Source organism: Macrotis lagotis, chromosome 2 (genome assembly GCF_037893015.1).
Source record: "Macrotis lagotis isolate mMagLag1 chromosome 2, bilby.v1.9.chrom.fasta, whole genome shotgun sequence".
Taxonomy (NCBI): domain Eukaryota; kingdom Metazoa; phylum Chordata; class Mammalia; order Peramelemorphia; family Peramelidae; genus Macrotis; species Macrotis lagotis.
The window spans coordinates 1,875,658-1,896,722 of NC_133659.1; the positions used below are offsets into that span (position 1 = coordinate 1,875,658).

Sequence of the window (21,065 nt, forward strand, 5' to 3'; positions counted from 1 at the left end):
GCGGGAGGACTGCCATGTAACCCCCCCACACACACACACACCTACACACAGAGAGCTCCAGTCAGTCTGATGACTAATTCTCAGAGAAGGGGAGCGATGAGGAGTCAGGGAAGCTTCTGTGGCTCAGAGTGCAGCACTTTCTTGATCCCAAACCTTAACCTTTAAGAAGAGGAGGTACCCTTCCCATCCCTCAGGCCTACCAAAGAGCTGAGCCCCTGGAGGTGGGCTACTGCCCCCCAGCCTCAGGTGTGCTGTGAGCCCGGACAGAAGGACACGGATAGCCAGTGGCACGGTCAGGGCAGGAGATCCTTGTATTGGTCTCTGTGCTGGAGAGTGGCTCTGTTTTTCCTGATAGAGTTGGCAAGAGGTGCCAGGGTTTCCTCTAGAGGAGAGTTAGAATCAAAGCTCTCTCTCAGAGACAGACTGAGAGAAGCCCATCTATATCCCTCCATTTCCTTCTCTATCTCTCTCTCCCCTCTATGTTTCCCCTCCCCCCTTCAATACTCACCTTACTCCCATCCCCCTTGGTTTAAAATGAGGGATATCCTTTTTTACATATTGTAATATGTAAATTTACATATTTCCATATTATAGAAGTGTTGAGGTAGGTCCAACTTAGCCCACTTGCATAACATATCGTAATTAGGCAGAACTTCCATCTCTAGGTCAACAGTAGTAAATAAAAACATTAACCCCCCTTTCTTAAATGTTGATTCATAGCTTTATGACATAAATCATATTGTGTCTTCTCCTAAATATGAAGCTCAATAAGGGCAGGGATTATTGTAGCTTATTTACCCCCATTCTCTACTGGACTAAGAACAATCCTTTACACATTATAACAATAATGTTTGTCCTTCATTTTCTTTGATTTATTTTTATGTTTTTACAAGGCAATGGGGTGAAGTGGCTTGCCCAAGGCCACATAGCTAGGCAATTAGTAAATGTCTGAGGTCAAATTTGAACTCAGGTCCTCCTGACTCCAGGATCAGTGCTCTATCCACTGTGCCACCTAGACATCCCTTGTCCTTCATTTTCAAAGATGATCAAAACATCAGGGATGTGATGTCATGACTTGCAAATAGATCGTATTTGAGTTGGGGGAGGGGGCTGTGTAAGTCACCAACTTCACTTTCCATCTAGGTCCAGTGGCCAGATATGAATCAGGATGACTGCAGATGGCCTTGGATGCAAGGCAATCAGAGTAAAGTGACCTGGCCAAGGTCACACAGCCAGTAAGAATCAAATGTCCGTGGCCAGATTTGAACTTCAATCCTCCTAACTCCAAGGCCAGTGCTCTATTCACTGCACTCAATAATCATTGATTGATTGGATCTTGGCATTGGGGAATGATGCTAATATACAAGTTGGGTGCTTGCCATAATGCATCCAGTCACCCTTTGTGGGACATGGCTAGACTCACAGTACATGTTTTCATATTCATGTAATGAGCTGCCTTCCATTACATCAGACTAATTCATCACTGAATGCTCACTGAGCCTCCTTGGATTGTATGTAAAAAAGACAAATGATTTCAGGTTGGATCATATATAATTTTAAGAAACCCTCAAAACAAGAGATTAGAAAATGGTATTTATTGCTGAAAACTTAAAGTATCCAAGTCATCATTTTGAAAATACAAAGAATACTTGAAACTATTATAAATGCATTGAAAATAAGAGACACACACACTAGGAAACAGAAAATCATGGCAAATCTGAATGTGAAGAATTTATTTAATCTAATATAAATAGGAAAAGGTGGACAATATAAATGGCCCCTAAATCTATGGTGACATCCATTATGCATAAATTACTGTGGTGAGGAATGCTATGAGGCAGAATGTAAATCCCTTGGGTCGTTTCATTTCAAAGCTAGAGAAGAACAAACAATTCTATAAAAACAGGAGCATATGGATATAGAGTATACAGACATCTGGCAGGCAAGGGGCAATACCCAAAGGTAGCCTCCCAGGAAGTCCAAGGGGAGAAGAGTTCCATCATCTCATTCATCACCCACAGACTCCTTGGCCAAACAGTCTTTTCCATAAGCATGCAAGTAGAACTTCACCCATGAAATGTCAAACCACCACCGGAAGGGAAGAGTGCACAGAATGTTCTTGGTGTTCCTGAGTTCCCAGGAACAGTGTAATAGTGTGTGGTGCTATCAAGTTATTTTGGAGCATTGTGTGGGCATAGGAACATTGCCATTAGCTTACCCTGGCATACATCTGATATGTGTGGGAACTCACAGTGATGGATAAATAATGTAGAAGGAGACAGACGTCCATAAAAGCAGGGCTTCAAGTGTTTAGAAGGATGGAACGTGATTCCTAAAGGTGTGGTTCAAATTCCAACTCTATCACCTACTAGATGTGTGACCCTGGACAATTCACTTGATCCTCTAAGCCTCAGGCAACTCTCTGAAGTTTCCATTCTCAGGTGCAGACCAGTGGAGTTTCCCCAGACACAGATAATCACAGATTCTTGGCTTCTTGGACTATTGATTTACTGCAAATTTGTATAGTGATGGTGGGCAGGGTGAGCTTGATTGTTCTGGACCACAAGTCAAGGAGGTCACCTCGTGAATTACCAGATAGATTCCTGAGACTAGAGTCAAGAGATCTGCATTGAAATCTGGCCTCAGGCCCTTCACCTGTTGACTTTAATCCACTAGAGAAGGAAATGGCAAACCACTTCAGCATCCTGACCCAAAAAAACTTCATGGACAATGTTGGTATGCACAGGGTCATCAAGAGTCAGGCCATGTGTATAGCAATAACAGTCCAAGAAAAATTATTTAGCTCTATAAAGTGATAAAAAAATATTTGGAAATGAATTTCTGACCAGTTTTTAAATCGTTTGTCAGAGCAAATAGTGAAATTATTTTTTCCTCATTTGTTAAACAAACTAAAAAAATTTATATTGAAAAGAGGAATTTTATAATGACCTTGAAGATGTTCCATGTTAATTATTCTTTTTCCTAATTTTTTTAATATCCATATGTGTCAGTCAGTGGGAACGTGGATGAAATTTACTTGCTATAAAGCAATCTCTTTCCAAGGACAGAATTACATCTCCTGTGGTAGGAGAACTAGGAAGATTCACTTTTGTTCACAAAAAACAAGGTGACTTGGAGAATGCTGCAAGAAAAGAGAAATGCACCAAGTAAGAGAACTTGAAATTTGGAGGATGAAGAGGAGACACCAAGAAGTACGAGAAAAGTTTCTTCTGGGTCCTAAAACAAATTGTACAAAATAGGCAAAGGACGGGCCAGCTAGGTGGCGTAGTGGATAAAGCACCGGCCCTGGAGTCAGGAGTACCTCGGTTCAAATCCGGGCTCAGACACTTAATGATTACCTAGCTGTGTGGCCTTGGGCAAGCCACCTATTGCCTTCAAAAACCTAAAAGAAATAGGCAAAGGTAAGGACTTCTGTCCTTTAGAAACACGGTTTCTAAATCATTTCAATTACGTTTTTGGCATGAACAAAATCAATGAAGATAAAATAAGAAAAACTATTCAGTAGGGATAACTTTGCATCAAATGTGAATGATAAAAGACGGAAGATTGACATAAAGTTATAAAACCAAGAGCATGGTCCCAATCTTTCCCAAAACATATGTTCAAAGTATATATGCCATATATGTATATATGAAAATAAGAATCACCAATTCTCAATGATCACATGAAAATTTGCTCCATATCATTATTAATAGGAGCTAGGCACATTTTACACCTAGCAAATTGGTATGTCATGTTAAACAGTTTAGCTTTGATTTGGGTTTCTGGAAAAGGGCGATGATTCTGCATTCAGTAATTCAATGACCTCTTTGGGAGTCAAGGTGTCAAGATGCATATCTAGCAAAGAAAGAGCTACAGACTAGGATTCATTCTCTGCATGATTATGGAAAGGAGAACTCTCTGGGTATGAACTAGAGAAGGGATTAAAGTTTCCTTTTGTAGGACACAGGAAGATATTTGTTTTAGGAGAAGGCTTCCTTGACCTTACTGACCTGTGTTCTGTGAAAATCCTACTCCTAGGGCTCACTGTGGCATGGAAGTGACCCTGGGATCTTCTTGAAGGCCAAAGCAATGATGAATATGCCAATTTAATAAGGGGTTCAATAAAAATGGAGCAGCGAAGAGGGCACAAATCTTAGAATTTGAGAATTCAAGGTCCTAGCAAGTAGTAAAGGTTTCCAGTATAGGCTTGACAAGAGATGTCCACTTGCCATCTAAAGGTCGGGCAAGTTCAGGTTAGAGAGGCTGGTGACCAGGTTGGTTACAGTATCAACATATTTTTTCAGAACCTCTAAATCATATGTTAAACCAAGAGGGCTGTGATCTCCATAGAAATAAGGAGAACCAACACTGATAGAACCCAAGACCCTTAAGGTGTTAAGGCAAAAGAAGCAGCCTCTCATGTCTTCCTGACCTTGGTCCACAGACCTGCCTTCTTGAGCATGTGGGAAATCTTTTTTCATGTCCATTTTCTTTCTCTGGATCCAATCTTGATGATGGTTTGAGTATACTTTTTGAAGGAACCTGTGTCTTGGTTTCCTTGTCTGGAAAGTGAGGAGGCTATGCTTGTTTAAGATCCTTTCTTGCTCTATCCTCAATGTCCTCTGGGGATCATAGCCGGATTCAGACGTCTCATACAACAGATCAGAGAACTGAGAGCTACATGGAAGAATGAATAGACAAAAGAGACAGCATGGCGCCATGGAAAATTACTGCTAAGAGGTTGGACTCTACTCCTATGACCGGCACTAAAAGTGGTATGACTACAGGCAAGCCATCTATCTTTTATTTATCTCAGTTATTCCTTTTGTGAACAAAACCTGAATGTTTCTAAGGTGGAGCCAAGGAGAACCAACTGAAATTCCTAGGCAGGGTTTAAATAGTGTGTCCCCAGTATATGAGTCCACAGGAGACTTGGAAAGTTCACTGGAGCACATGATTTGACTTCTTCCAAAATTAACTGTGACATGTCATGAAGAGCAAAATTGATTTAAATATATTTAAATTAAACATATTGTGTGAGTGATTTATACAGCAGAATATTTTACATAATGAATATGGTTTTAGGCTTGGAGTCAGAAAGCCCTGGGTCATATCCTGCCTCCACAGTTCTCTACCTATATGACCTTGGGCAGTTACTTAATCCTTATGTTTCATACAATTTTCCAGTTCTTACTGGCAAAGTCACAAAGGCAGTCATCTGCTGTTTTGAAAGATCTTTCCACAGTAAGCTCTTTTATTGAAGAAAACATAAATTCATATTTCTAAAGACTAATAATTTTAAGAGTCTCTCCTTGTAGCCTGACCCATTGTCTTCTAGGCCGTTTGTGTCTGTGTATCTTAATCCCAGGGCTCTTCTGGTGCCACAATCCTAAATTTAAGCTTTATGAAAATAAATGGCAAGATTAGCTTTCTATTTCTTTGGATAGTGAAAACACTAAGTATAGTGAATGTAGAAAATGTTTTTCTCTTTATCAGAGAGCAAATATGGACAAAGCAAACTATACTTCACCCAAAACATATTTTATGCTATATCCTGCCAACAGTGTTCATATTCAACCCTTTTCTTTACAGCTTGGGCAATAAACAATTTTATTTTATTTTCAATTTTATTTATTTAAGGCAATGGGGTTAAGAGCGAGTGGCCCAAGGTCATACAGCTAAGTAATCATTAAGTGTTTGAGGCTGGATCTGAATTCAGGTCCTCCTGAATTCCCGGGCTAGTGCTCTATCTTCTGTACCACCTAGTGGCCTTGCAGTGAACAATTTTAGAAAATTTATTGGAAATTCTTTTGGTGACCTCTGAACTCCTTTCCAAATGTGAGATCCTGGCTGCTCTGAAAATTTCTTTAATTTTGTTTTATATATGAGGCTGACCTTCCCCAGGATTAGTGCTTGGCATAATGAATTGGCTGCCTGCTTCAATATCAGTCTTCTGTTGCTGCCAAGGTTAGGCCAGGGAACCCCCAGGGACCCTTCTGGATTCACTATCCCCCCTGCTTTTTTGGTAAAAGGGGTAAGCCTGTGATTTCAATGTCTAGACAATTCCCGATTCAGGGGTACCATGGGGCAATGGAATTATAGTTGGAGCCCACAGACCTGGATTTGAGTGCTGGGCTAGTCACTTGTTCCCTGTGTGACCTTGGGGAAGTCAGTGATAGGATTTGTCCTTGGTGATGTTTAAGGACCTTCTAGCTCCAAATCTATGATGTCATCAAGCACAGCCTACAGAGATTGGTGCCCATCAGAAAGAGGGTGGCTTCAAGGTGCCCAGGATGGACCAGCCGGTCTGCTTCGGAGCCTGATTTCGCCTCTATCTGCCATTCCTCCTTTCCTCTCTGTCCTCCTCTATCCTGATCTAAAGGTCAAGTAGATCAATGGATATAGAAGGTATGGGAGTCCAGAAATGTTCCCCATGGAGCCGGGCAGGGGTGGCTGGAGCAGCTTCTGGGAGGAAGGAGGCCACTGGACAAAGTTTGGGAGTCACGCCCCAAAGGTCCTTTGTCTAAAGTAGAACTGGGTGTTTCTTCTGTTTCCCCAGCACATTAAACCAAAGGAAATGTGGATTTTGCAGGACAGGTAACAAGGACTGTTTTTATCCCCTTGGAGCTTTAGCTTCCAGGAAACTTGGCAAGGTGGCAAATTCATTAACTTGGCACCAAGGGGTGCCTGACCTTCATAAATTCCAAACTGTTTTCTGAAATCTCCAAGGCCCAAACAAAAGGAGATGTGATGGAAGGGAAGAGGCATCTTCTCCTCTAAAGACAAATGAGGCCTGGTCTGAAAGGGAGAAAGAGGGAGAGCCAGCTGACCCTACAGGAGTTGGGAGCACCTGTCCTGGGCCTCGGTCAAACCCACAGCTTTGTCTTCTATAGCTCCCTCTAAAGTTCAGGAAGACAAGCAAAACATTATATGATGGGAGGAAGAGAAGAGGAGGAGAGAAGAGGATAGAGAGATGAGAGAGACGGAGAGCTTTGGAGTCAGAAAAATGGGTTTGGATCCCCTTCTGATGGTCATGACCCATCTTGCTGATCTTGCCACTCTCAGTTTCCTCATTCGTCAAATATGAAGGTTAGAAGTAATTCCTGGTTCCCACTGGATCCACACCAAGTCCCTGTGGACCCTATAGTAAATCCCAGAATTTTCTGTTGTGAGCCCACATCTGGAAGACTGACTTCAGGTTTTGGAAGAATTACACACCATTCCATCAATGCATCTAATGTGCACTTTGTTTGTAAAGTGCTTGTCAAGGCAGGGAAGTCACAGCTACTCTCCATGGAATAAGGAGATTCATAAGGTCCAGTCTATCCTGCAGAGGGCCCCCAGAGCCTTGTAAAAAGGATCAACTGAGAGCATCAAGTTAGAGAGCAGAAGCTGCCTCAGAATCAGCCAATCCATCCGTCCCATCTGGACTAGCCTCTCCTAGGCTCCATATGTTCCTCAAAAACTTCCTAAGAGATACTGCAACCTCCATCAGGATCAGCCTAGGCAGTCACCTTGGGGAAAGCAAAGGGGATGACTGTGAAGGGATCGGTTAGTCTTGATGACCCCTGAGGAACTATTCAAGTTGGAAGGACAACCTGGGTTCAAAATTGAACTCCACCATTATAATCCATGCAACCTTGGGCAGGTTGTTGACGTCTCTGTGACTTCATGTCCTTCATGTCCTATAAAATGAGGGTTTGGAATCTATGCTGGAGCAATGGCTCAAACACCAAAAACCCTGGGCTTAAGGTCTGTCTCTAACAATATCTGTAAGACCCTGGACAAGTCATTTAACCTCTGAAGGCTTTACTTTCTCATCTTGTAAAGTGCATAGGTGCAAATAGATGTCTCATCCCGGCTCTAAATCTATGATCCTATCATCAATAGGATGCAGAGGTAACTGGTGGTATAGTGAATAGAGTACTGGCCCTGGAGACTGGAAGACCATAGTTCAAATTCAGCCTCAGACATAAATCACTTTAACTCTATTATTTGCCTCAGTGTTTTCAACTGTAAGATGTGAATAATAAGACCCCTCCCTTGCAGGATTGCAGTGAGAATCAAATGATGTATTTGTCAGCAGTTTAGCCCTTTGTCTGACAAAGAAGGCAACACAGAAATGCTTCTTCCTTCCCTCGTCCTCTCAATATCCAGATAAGACAACAAATATCTCCCTGGAGATCACAATATCTCTGCATCACCTGGCTGGGTGTTTCACTGACCCATCCGATCAAGAAAGTAGAGGGGGCACCTCAACCTAATGAATTGATTGACAGCTTAACAAGGAGATCCCCCATAACTTCCAGGACTTTGAATAGTTTGGTGGGATGGTCTTCTGGACTATGGAGCAACAAGGTAGCAGAGGACCTATCTTTCCTCTCCTTTGAGGAAGTCCCAGTCTTGCTCAGACATGAAACATGATGGTCAACTGGAGCAGAGGGCTGGAAAATGGAGGAATTTAGCATGCTCTGTCTCCCTCCAGAAATGCCAGAAGAATTGAAACAAATTGCTTTAGTTATAAAGTCCAAGTCTCACCTAGAACTACTCTGTCTGGGAGAGTAGCTGTGGGCAAGAATCTGGCCAATGGAAGGAAATATCTAATTCCAGAAATAATATTTGTCCCAGTGGTCCGTTATCCATTACAGGCTAGGTGGTTTCACATATGAACATCCTCTTTTTTTCATATTACCAGGACATGATTAGGCAAGGGTCAGGAGGACATGGCTCCATGGAAGTTCTCTCCAGGAAGGGTCCTCTGTCAAGGGCATTTCTTGTCCATGGTGGCTCTAACTTTGGAGTCATCAGAGAGATCTCTGCAGACCTCCCCAGGCAGGGCAACCTAATGGATTCTCTCACCTGGATCAAGTAAAAGAATTCTTCCTTCTCAGTGCCACTCTGATTTCTAATCTAGTCTGATCCATTCTGGTTTCTGTCCAGAGTCTCACTTTATCTCAGTTTGTTGGGATTTCTTCATCGAAACAATTTTCAAGAAACATGGTTTCAAGAGTTCAGCTTAGACTTGCTGAGGACCCTTCTATTCTATTTTATTTTATTTTATTTTATTTTAAGAGTTTATTTCCTTATTGGAAATCCAATGGGAAAAAAGCTCATTTCCTTATGGTCTAAGAATTCTAAGTCCTCTCCTCTGCTCAAACAAGTCAGCTCTGGAGAATATGATCTGTGCCGGCATTTGGCAAACCACATTAAGTGTTAAATGGACATAATATCAGGGGAAAAAAAGTCTGATGGCATTTTAGCTGCTTTTCAAAATTAAGCTGCACTCATAATTAACATCCAATTAACATCACTAGGGAAGGGTTTTTCTAGTGCTTTTGTCTTGAGGAAGAGAAGAATCTGTCTTCTCAGCTTGCATTTACCATACTGAAAGGGTCCCCTGGAGGACCACTTGGGACTTCCTCTAGCCCTTCCAACTAAAGACACTAATTTATAAGAAATTTGGCGGAAATCAATTTCTTCATAGGCTATTCTTTCCCACAGTAGTTACGACTCTTTTCTGAAAAAAAAAATAGAATTAAAAACAAACAACCGAACCATGGCAGATCTATGCTTCCTTTATGCTCGTGACTAGCTATTTAAATAATGGAACTCCTGTTCCTTCCTTTCCGCCAGTGTGAATGAAACTTGATGGCATGCTTTTCAATGGAACTTCAGCCAAGGAGCAATCCAAAGAGCCTCTGCCAAGCAGATTGCCATACTGAGAGGCTGAGGATGGGTTAGAAGCTTTTGGAGAACATTTTCCCTTCTCTATTTAGAGACTTTTCTTGCTTTGATTCTTCTGTCTGTCCCCTGGAAGTCACACGATCATCCACAAAGCCTTGAATCAGGGAAGGAGTTAAACATCACATTTTAATTTGACTTCATTCATGTATCAAGATTTTTTAGAATGCAACTCAAAAAATCTCAAGGGCAATCTATAATGGGTTTTCCAAGGAGTCATACATTCCAGGGGAAAAGCTCGAGATGCCAATCTATAGACAGCAATAGAGAAACCTATATTATACACATGTTCTCTTTGCCAGTGTGTGACTATGAATACACATATGTGTGTGTGCCTGCAATGGCCACATAAGCACTCTCCATAAGTATGCATGTGTGCATTTTTATGGTCTGAAGAGAAACGCTGCCTGCTAGAGAAAAGTCTGATTGGATCTCAGGGTAGAAACGCAGACTTTCAAAGGTCATCTTATTCCCACCACGGCTAACTTTATTTTTTAACAAACATGGAATGCATTGCTACTGATCACTTACAGGCTAACATCATACAGGACCAGCTTTAGAGATAGATGCCTCCAGTTTTTGATTCCCTGCTTTTTCTTCAGCTACTGTATAAATGAGAAAATACAGACAATTTATCCTGTGGAAGTGAGCAGTTAGAGAGGGACAGGTGTGTGCTGGTTTCAGCAAGTCTCTATCACCTTTGATGACATATTTGCCTCCAGGCTTGGATGATATTGAAATATTGTCCTTGCTCCTTTGCAAACACCCATTACCTGCACAGCTATCTCCAAGTGTGGGAGGAAAGAAGGTCCAAAACTTGTCGGAATATCTTTGGTTTGTATCCATTTCCTCAGTGTCTCTATGTTGAACCTGATCTCATTCACTTGATCAGGGCTCTGAAGGCCAAGCATTCATGTGAAAATGGAATTTCCTCTCTAAATGTTATCAACCTGACTTCCTACATATTGTTTACTAGAATGAGAAAGACTGGAACTAGAAGGGACCAATAGGGCAGGCTGGAAAGTACAGATCCATAAATGAGGGACTCTAATGAAAAGAAAGATTGAAATTAAGAGTCAAAGCTGAACATGATTCCTATTTGAACCAAGTGTGTTCTTTAGAGTGGTTGTTTTAGGAAAAAGATCCAAGTAGTAACAACTACTTTTAGGAACATGGTATAAACAAGCTAAACTCCCACAAGTCTCAAGATTTGGGTGCAGCCTATGCCAAATCCAATCTCTTGTACCTTCTACATCTCACAGTCTACTTTTGGGAGAACAGACACCACAATGAGAATCCTTGGACCCGGTCATCCTCCAATAACTGAAGAAGAGGGGGTTGTGTTCTCTGTACTCAGAAAAGATTGAAAATCAACCAAGCTGTTTTGCTTCTTCAGTGGGTGCAATCCCACTTAACTGACAATTCAACTAGGTGCCAGTACAATGGGAGGCATGGAATAGTCCTTCCCTCCAGGAACTTCTGTCCAATAATTCTCCAAGCACTCATTCAAAGAGTGTGGAGTAGTGATGGGCGCTGCGCTTGGGATCAGGAAGATCTGTGTTAAAATCCTGCCTCACATACTCAGATTTTTAGCTGTCTGATTGCACAAGTTATTCTTAACCTCTATTGGCCTCAGTTTCCTCATTTGTAAAACAAGGGGAAATGGTTTCCAGGATCCTTTATAGTTCTAAATTGATGACTCTATGTTCTAGCTGGTCAAAGTCTCTGCCTTGGGGGACTTTGTCCAATGCCCATTTCCAGTCAATAATCATTGGCATGCGGTTGTTTGAACTTTCCCATTAGCAGAATACAGTGCTGAAGAACTGGGTTACCCCAAAACCAAGGTCCTTTCATAGTAATAATGAAGAGAAGCCAAGGGCTGCCAGCTTACCCCAACTGAAGAGCTTAGAATTAGAGTAATCAAAGCAGAAGAATTGGTAGCTCTTTGTGATTCAGAGGTGTGAAAATGTGGCTACCTAAAGGGTAGATAAAAAGAAAAAGAAGCATTAGCCCAAGAGTCCAAGTCTTAATAAGAAAGATCCTCATTTTAGGGTAGACAAGGTCAGTCTCTGTATGGATAAGAAGTCTGCTAACAATAGCAACACCTAATTGATTCTTCCTGTATATAATTGTATTCTTCCCCTCTGTGAAGATGAGGGTCCCGATTTCACATGTGAAAAGTGAGGCGAGGACGAACGGGGGCTTGGCACTTTTGGACTTTGGCAAGGCCAGGTTTCAGGCTCAAAGCTCTCTGTTTGAGGCCACTGATCTAGAAAGTGTCTCTGGGGAACATATTCATCTGCTTCAGATGGCTATTCATCTCTCTTTTAACTTATCTCAGGGAACATTTGATTAGCACCAGGAGGAATAGTAGATAAGAGGCAGTGTGCCTTACAGCAGAGGTTTCTAGAACTAGATTAAGATGTCATGGGAAAGTATTTAACAAAATAAATAAAAATAAAACACAACATAGATAATGTTCTCCTGTTGTCTTCTAAATCAATTTGTGACCCAGAGGACTCATTTTCTATATGAATCTGACATCTGGGTTTGGAGGGGAGAGTTCTGGCTCAAAACCAGAAAAACTAGGGTCTGGTTTGCTTCTTCCACTTAGTCCACCTAATCTCATTGGTCCGCAATTTTCTAATCTAGAAAATGGGAGCATTGGACTAGACCACTACTTCCAATTTTCTACAACTCTCAATGAGGAAATCCCCTTTTAACACTTATGAGCTATACAATTCTGAGGCAAAATCAGCATCTATGAGAGTCCCAGGCAACTTGCTGTGATTTAGCCACTTACTCAATGGATCTTAATCTTTGGAAAAGAGGTACCCCTTGGTGAGAATACCATCTACTTATGGAATCCTATATCTTTTCAGAATTTACAGAGAAAAGGGTGCTTCTAAACAAGTGACTGAAGTGTCCTCCAGGGCCTTTATCCAATTCTCTTTCAGTTTCTTGTCAATCACCCCAGAAATGTCAACTATTAAATGGCCAAGAATATCCAACTTTGAGCCAACACAGGGTCATGATTGGGTTTGGAGTCAAAAGACCTGGGTTCAAATCCTGGCTCTATCATTTACAATTTATTCAACCTTGGATGCGCCACTTAGCTTTATCTCTGAGCCTCAGTTTTCTTATCTGTAAAATGAGGGGGTTGGCCTAGAGAATGTCTAAGGTCCCATCCAGTTTTGGATTCTTGTGAAAATTCCCTGCACAGCAGTGAAATCCACGAATATCTGCTCCAAAAAAGAAAAGAAGATGAAATGGGTACAAAAAATACTATGCAAGAGGAGATGCCATGGTGGCACTGCAGAACACAGAGTGGGAGGTGGGCTGGTTGTGGGGATGTAGCAGCCCCAAGATTGTGAAAATCGGTGGTGATGAAATGTGGTCCAAGAAGTCATGTCCTCCCAAGGAGGATGGTGGTGGCACTTGGCACTTGATAAAGACTGGGGTGTGTGGTGGGGGGGGGGAGAAAGAGAGAGGGGAGGGCAAGGGAGATGGAGGGGCTGGGGAAGGAATGGAGGGAGGAAGAGAGAAAATCTGGGGCATATCAAATATAAATTGAAATATACAAATATACATTATGAAGTATGATAGCCTACAATCTATGTAAAAATATGTTCTGCTTTCTCTGTTCCATGAGTTTAAAAGACATAGAAAATTGGGTTTTGCTCATTGCATGTTTAAGCAGGATTAGTCAACCACTTGGGTGATGTTAAAATCTGTCTCACAAGTTTTCACAGTATTCGTTACTACAGTGTTGCAGTCAACATTCCTGGTGTTAAAACATCCCCTCTAGATGTTTGTTCTTCAATAAAACAGGCCTGAAGCATTCATTTAGATATTCTAAAGAAGTGGGTTGAGCTTGGGGGTTTGGCTAGCAAAAATGGAGCAGCTGCAGTTCAAGACTCATGAGGTTTTCTAGTCAGACATTTTTGGTGGAATGTTTAAGAGGTGTACTAGTGTTCTTGGACTCCTGGGTGCCTTAAGGGTCCTTTCTCTTCTCTGCAATGTTCAGTTTGTCACCTATTAGGGGATCTGTTATAAAGATTGTATTCTGGGAAACCATCATGTCAGAGAAGGGTCCTATTATACTTCCCGCACTTCTAGAGGCTAATCAGCTAGCATGGTTAGACTCTTGGAGCCTGGTCCAGGCTTTTATACATAAATCATTTCAAGGAGGGAAGAATAGCCAACTGGAATGGGTATCAACATTCTCGACTATTTTTGGTGAACCTCTTTTTGAGGGGAAAATACCATGGCTTTCAGAAGTTACCCCAGTGTACTCCTAACTTGAAGATACCCTCCCCATCTCTTAGGTCACTGCTGTCATTTAAGTTCCATCGACCTTGGATTTGATTCCAGTTACATTGTAAAAGTGCGTATGGAGTGTAGAACCCTAAGAGAGAGAGAAAAACCAACAAACAAAGAAACGACGCTGCCCCTGCCCCTTAGCCAACCCTAAATAGATTCTCAAATTCATCAGTCATGGAGAAGGGCCCATTTAAGTACAAGAATAAATCAACTACTTGATCATCATTTTCATCTCCAGAGCTGAGGCACTGTCACGCTTCCATGTTGGCTTGCGCCAGCATCAAGAGACCGTCCAATTTGGGTGTGTGAATGTGATCTTGTGTTTCTTGGCCCACTTAGCAAATACTTTCTTTTCTGTGATAAACCGATGACCTCCATATGGAGCATTTTCATGGAGAATGTATTCATCGCATTCATCTCTTCCTGGCTCATAGTAATGATAGGGGACTTTTCTAAAACCTTCTGACCTGAGAGAGAGAGAAGGTGACTATGAGTAAGAATGCATTTTCTTAAAAGAATCCATTATATATTCAATAAATGCCCTGACTTGCATATCCACTCATGGTTCTCATCCATGAACTCCATTAAAAGTCATTAGGCATGGAAGCTTTTAGCTAATGTCCTAAGTCTATGTGCTTGAAGGAGTTCAAATGGCATTTACACATCATACCAATTAAATTCAAACATCTAGTCATCTTGGGCAGGAGGAGGCCTGATGGAAACCTTCCCATTCAGTTACCCGGTGGAGTTTGAATAAGCTCTGGTGGTTTCACCTTGAGGAATCTGGCTCCTTTCTGCTTATAACAGGGAAGGAGATATGAGGTCCCAAGACTACAGTTGAGTAGCTGGATTTATTTGTTAATTTGTTTTTGGTAGTCTGATTAAAATTCATCTCAATGAGATTCTACCATTTATTGGTATATTAAAATTATACCTCTATCTACATGAATATACATGCAAACATATATGTATCTATACACTGACATACTGTATCTCACACATGTGTGTTTATATAAATATATATGAATTCCTTTTCCCTGATAAAGTGGGAAGGAGTTGTTTTATTATCTAATTAAATAGGGCCCCACAAGTGAGGATATACTGTGGCTAAGCTTGCTCATTTTAAATAAAGAGCTGACAGGTTGCTTACTTATTCGTGAAATATAATTTCCAGGAACTGTGGTTAAGCTGTCAGCTTTATCAGAGGCTCTAGGACATTCTGTCCTTTGTGATCGAATACAACCACAGAGGAGATAGCCATCTACAGAGCCCTCAGAGTCCAGAGAAATGATGAAACTTGAACTTGCTTTGCAAATTAAGTAGCCGCTGAATTTCCCAAGCTCAAGTTCCTGAGCTGTCCTTGATTAAAAAGAAAAAAAGTTCTGGGGTTTTTGATACCCTTGTGTGGTCGATGCCTCCACCTGGGTTTGGGGGTTGTTTTGTTTTTCACTAACTCTATGACTGCAGAGAGGCAGCACAGAGGAGGAGATAGAAGATTGCTTCAGGTTTTCCCTCTCCTACTGAAATAATGTGGGTGGTTGGCTCTGGAGCCAGAAGGCCTGGCTTCAAACTCCACCTCTGATCCATGTGATCTTGAGCAAATCACCAGACAAGTGGGGTTCAGTTTTCTCATCTGCAGAAAGAGGAGGTTCCTGCCAACTGAACAAGTCCCTTAAACCTCAGGACCCTCAACAACACTCTAGATTATCAATGAATTTTACTTTTCTTCCTTGATAGAGGGGGTTACCTGGCATCATAAGTACAGACAGATAAGGACTCAGAAGGAGTAGGAATCCAAATTTAGGACTAGAAGAGACCTTCAAGTTCATCTTGTCCAACTTTCAATAAACAGATGAGGAAACTGAGGCTCTGTTATGGGGAGGGAAAAAATACATGAAGCCAATGACAGTTTAAGGATTCTGGTTTGAGAGCTGGCAGAGACCAATAAGTCTGCCCTCCACTATACAGAGAGGGGACAAAGGCCTGGGGATGTTAAGTGTTTACCCAGGCCATTAGTATTTGGAGCAGGATCTGAATACGGTCCTCAGGGTGCAGGGTCAGTGTTTTCTTTCTGTGACTCCTTGCTTTTTTATGCCAACCTCATAGGGTTCCATCACCACAGACCAGGGTGGCAATGGATCACTACCTTATCTGTCCCATGGATTTATGACAAGAAAATGAATTAGGAAACTTTGACAAGGGATTAGAACAGGAGACACAGGAAAATGATTTCTGGGGATCTTACTTGCAGTAGGTGTCATTAATCATGCCGTAGACACGGAGGCCATAACAGGCATCCATTGCCAGGATTAAGGTAAACCAACCAGTGCTGAGATAAGTACCTGACTGGACTCTGGAAAAAAAAAAAGAAATACACACACGGGACAAAACAAACACATGACACACACACACGTACAAGAGACAACACGTACACATAACACATCTTGGTGAGAAACCATTGACTTGATCTAAATGACAGCATTTGCTTTCCAGCCCAAGCAGGAGGCTGTCTGACAATCTGACAATGAGGGCCAGGAATCTACCAGTTGTGGAGTCATTCCTGAGCATGCTTCCTGTTGCCATGGTGAGCCCTGAGGTTGAGATGGACAGAAGAGATGCCATATGCAAGTCCTGGAGGTGGAATCAACCTGGTCCTTCAGGTGAGGCACTGTGTATTCCTCTCGTGTCTGAAAGACCCAGCTGAATGCAGGCCAGAGTTCTCTAGGCCTACCCCAAGACTGATGGCTAAGTCAACAACAGCTTGCTGATCTTCCTTCCATGGAGCCTTCCTCAGACCTCCTTAACTTGGTCATTCATTTAGTTTTGAATTCTATTTCTCTGTACCAGGAAGAGTGGTGGGACAGGTCCTGAAGTGGCCCGGGAGTCAGGAAAGCCTAGATGACAATCTTTCCTCTTATATTTACTAGATGTGTGACCACTCAACCTGAGTTGCTGAGAATACTCTGGAGACTTAAATTAAAGGGGGTGCTGTTAATCATGCTTGTGGACTCTGTGTTCATGAGGATTCATGTCCAGTTACTTCTCCCTTCACTCCGAAGATGGAAAACTCCTCAAGGTAAGAGAATCAAGAGATATACCAAGGTGACAGATAGCATGTTCAAGGTGCCAGTGCCTTCCCACTGAGGTGAGCTTCAATTCATCCTGCATTTATCTTCTACTTAGCTACATATAGTTCATCCATATCTATAAGGTGAAAACACATGTCATATATGTGGGTAAATATGTGGTATTTGTGTCTATTGGTTTGTATGTCTCCCCTTTGGAAGGGGAGCTCTGCAAGAACAGAGCCTGTCTTTTCCTTTCTTTGTATCCTCAACACTGAGCTCAGGGCCTGGGTGTGGTAGGTGCTTAATTAATGTTTGCTGACTTGACTACAGAGAGAAAGGCAGAATTGAGGTGGCCTTTGCTCTCAGGGGGTTTACATTCTATCAAGAGAAACACGAAAGACAGCAAAAACATCTAGAGGTGTCTGTGCAGATGCATGTACATTTACATATGTTTGTCTTTGTCTTTATGCACACATATATGATCACAGAGAACCTCTCCAAGAGTCCTCAGAGAGGTTGGGGAGAATGCCTCCCCACCTGCAGTGGGGAGGACCAAGAATGGGCTCATGGAGAGAGAAGTTATTCTTAGACTGAGACCTGGAAGAAAGGAGGGATTCCAAGAATACATCCTATTTCTTTGTGTATTTCCATTATAATATAGTATAATAACTTACATTTTGATAGTATGATAAGGTTTGTAATTTTCTTTACATTGTCCAGGCATTAGGTATTATATTAATTTTATAGATATAGAAATGGAGGCTCAGATTCAATGACTTGCCCAGGGTCACAAAACTAGTGTCTGAGAAAGGATTTAAACTTATCCGCCTGCTTTAAAATCCACTTCTGTATACATAGGGGCCAACTGGATGGTTCTGCCTATGATTTCACCATTGTTGGGAACTCCCCAATACAGAAAATCATTTGTAACACAAAATCTTAGGAAGTTGCCTGAGGGTACTGAAAAGTGAAGTGACTTGTTCATGGTAACACAGTCCTGATCTGTCACAACAGAAACTCGGATCATAACCTTCCTAATATGGCACCTTCTCTGTACCATGCTGCTAAGTGATGCTTAACCAGCATTGGATGAATGTGGAAGTCTCTGCTCAATCTGGGGTTGTAAAACCTTGCCAGATGGAATAAAAGTGAAGTAAAACTTCTCTCTGCATGTAGGAATTTATAGCCTTCAGAAGGTAAGATTCTCCCTTTTCATGACCAGGGAAACGGAAGAAAGGAAAGAGAAAGAATCAATTTGGAAATTTTCCAAGCAAACCAAGGACACTGAACAGCCAGAGCTGGGTTCAGGTCGTCCCTTTTCTAGCCTCTACCTCCTGGCAGATTGAGCAGGAATGGCCATTAAATAGAATCCTATGTTACTTTTCACAATCTCCACCTGGAAGTCTGTAGGACACAGTGTGAGTCACCGATCTGTCTGCTTTTTCTCCCAGTTTCCATCCAGCTCTTTCAACATAGAGGTCCTGCTAAGTGACTGTGACCTTGGGAAACACACATCCTCTCTGAGTCTCAGTTTCCTCAACTGTAAGTTGAGATGGTTCAATTCAGCATTCTCCAAAGTCTCTTTATCCAGTTGAATAATAAGCTATTGAATGTGATTTTTAAGGTGTAATTCAACAAATATGTGTGTGTGGGGGGGTGCCTGCTCTGTGTGAAAGGCACAATGGACACGGGGCTGGTTCTGGAGTTGGGAAGTCTGAGTTCCAGTCCCACCTCTGTTGGGATTAGCCCTATGACCTAGGAAAAGTAGCATCACTTGCTAATGTCCTTGGGCCACTCTCGAAGGTTCTGCAAGTGAGTTTTTTAAGAATATCCCCAGGACTTGGTGCACTTGGAACAAGTGCTTGATAAAAGTTCTATTCAACAGATCTGTCTGTTGAAGGCAGCTGCCAGGTCATAGGATCACAGGTTCAGAACCAGAAGGATCCCCGGAGGCATCTAATCCAGCTCCCTCATTTTAACCCTTGAGGAAGCTGAGGAGCCTTGTTCAAGGTCACTTGGGTTGTGAGAAGCCGGGGGCGGGGGGAGGATTTGAATCTGGGTCCTCTAATTTCAAAGCCAGCCTTCTCTCCACTGCATCATCCTAGAAATGGTGGGCAAGCTGGGCCAATGAATAGGGAGCTCTCCAATGTGCTGACTGGACTGGAGACCCAGGGTTCAGTGCTTGGTCCCCAAGCTCCATCTATAGCATCAACTACAGCTACCTCACAGGGGCAGTGAAGGGCTGAACTCCATGACCACTAGCTCTTTCTTCCACATCTACCTCTGTGATCCTACAATCATAATGGACTTGGTTTCCATTTTAGGGTCAATCATTACCAACAAACATTTGGAAAATAAAGACAAAAACAGGGTCCCTGTCCTTGGGAAGCTCACATTCTGATGGGGAAGACAACATGCAAATGAATGTCATCTATCTAGTGTCAACTCTATTTGGTTTGGCTGCATAGACATGCAACACATTGCATGTTATGCATGCCTGTATATGTACAGTGCATGTCCTTATCATCTCTCCCATGAGAACATGAGCTTCTTGAGAGTAGGGATGATGTCCCTTGGTATGTATCCTCAGAGCATCCCAGGCCCAGTGCTTGGAAAAGAGTTGCCCCAATGAGTACTTGATGATTGAGCTATTCCTCATGACTTCTTTTGGGGGTTCCCCCTAGCACTTGAGGGATGGGACAGGAGGAGACAGCTAAAGGCTTCTGCATTTCTCCCCTGCCAAAAAACCTTGATGTTCAACAATAGAACCTCTGTGGGAGCTACTTAGTAGAAAGAACTCTGGATAGGAGATAAGGGAGCTGGGTTCAAATCCTATTCTTAACAGTACTACTAATGTGGTTGTAAATGAGTGATTGACTCCAGAGAAACACAGAAATTGAACTGAATATGGACTTGGGTCCTTCTAAGGAGTTAAATGAGCAGTTAAGATAGAGCTAGTTACAAGAGTCTATGTCCCTCACCCTGCCAACAAGACCACAGTCCAAACTTAGAAAAACTCTTCTGAAGATGTAGCCAGAGGCCCCCTCATCAGGACTCCGTGCCATAATAAAGATATAAAAGCCTCCTTTCTTTATTAGCTGTTGAAGCATCTGCTGAATAACCAAAATACACAGGAAACTTGCCAGCAGAATGTTTAAAAGCAATTAGGGGTGGGTTGTTGATAGAGGAAGGAAATGAAATAATTGGGAGGGAGATAATTAAGGGGGACACATCGAAAGGGAGAAATCCAGCAAAAAGTTGTGTTCACAGCCCAGAAGGGGTCTTTTGTACCAGGCAATAACTTGGCTGGTGGAAAGAAACTTCCAAAAAATTGGCTCTTGTTGCTTCCATCCTCTGTCTCGGACTTATGCTTCCAAGTCTCCATGCCCATCCTTATTTTGGGGATGTCTTCTCTCTCCCAACACCCATGCATCATCTCAATCCCTTGAGATCCCACCTCTGCATTTCTCTTGTACTTAACCACTCTATTTGGTTTGGCTGCATAGACATGCAACACATTGCATGTATGCATGACTGTATATATACAATGCATGTCCTTATCATCCCTCCCATGAGAACATGAGCTTCTTGAGAGTAGGGATGATGTCCCTTGGTATGTATCCTCAGAGCATCCCAGGCCCAGTGCTTGGAAAAGAGTTGCCCCAATGAGTACTTGATGATTGAGCTATTCCTCATGACTTCTTTTGGGGGTTCCCCCAGCTCCTCCACACCAGCAGGTGATCTAGGGACCCTGCATCTCATTTAGAGGAGACAAGAGTCACATAGAGCAAGAAGGGAAGGAGGGACTGCAATCTGCCTCAGGGGATGGAGACCTGTGAATGTCGGGATCTCCGACTTAGCTTATTAGTATCTGAGACTTATGTATTGCTGTTAAAAAATGTTTCTATCTATTTCCTCTAACCCAGCTTT

General features: G+C 42.3%; 1 protein-coding gene across 2 annotated transcripts in view; it reads right to left on the reverse strand.

The window, feature by feature from the left end:
* Positions 1-1,753: 1,753 nt before the first annotated feature.
* Positions 1,754-21,065, reverse strand: part of ST6GALNAC3 (ST6 N-acetylgalactosaminide alpha-2,6-sialyltransferase 3) — a 470,329-nt gene continuing 451,017 nt past the window's right edge. For both annotated transcript variants that reach the window (XM_074221144.1, XM_074221142.1), the window contains exons 4-5: positions 16,313-16,420; positions 1,754-14,534 (exon numbers count right to left, since the gene is read on the reverse strand). In XM_074221144.1, the coding sequence (XP_074077245.1) occupies positions 14,348-14,534; positions 16,313-16,420 (295 nt within the window). In that variant the 3' untranslated portion in view covers positions 1,754-14,347. The remainder of the gene's footprint in view (positions 14,535-16,312; positions 16,421-21,065) is intronic.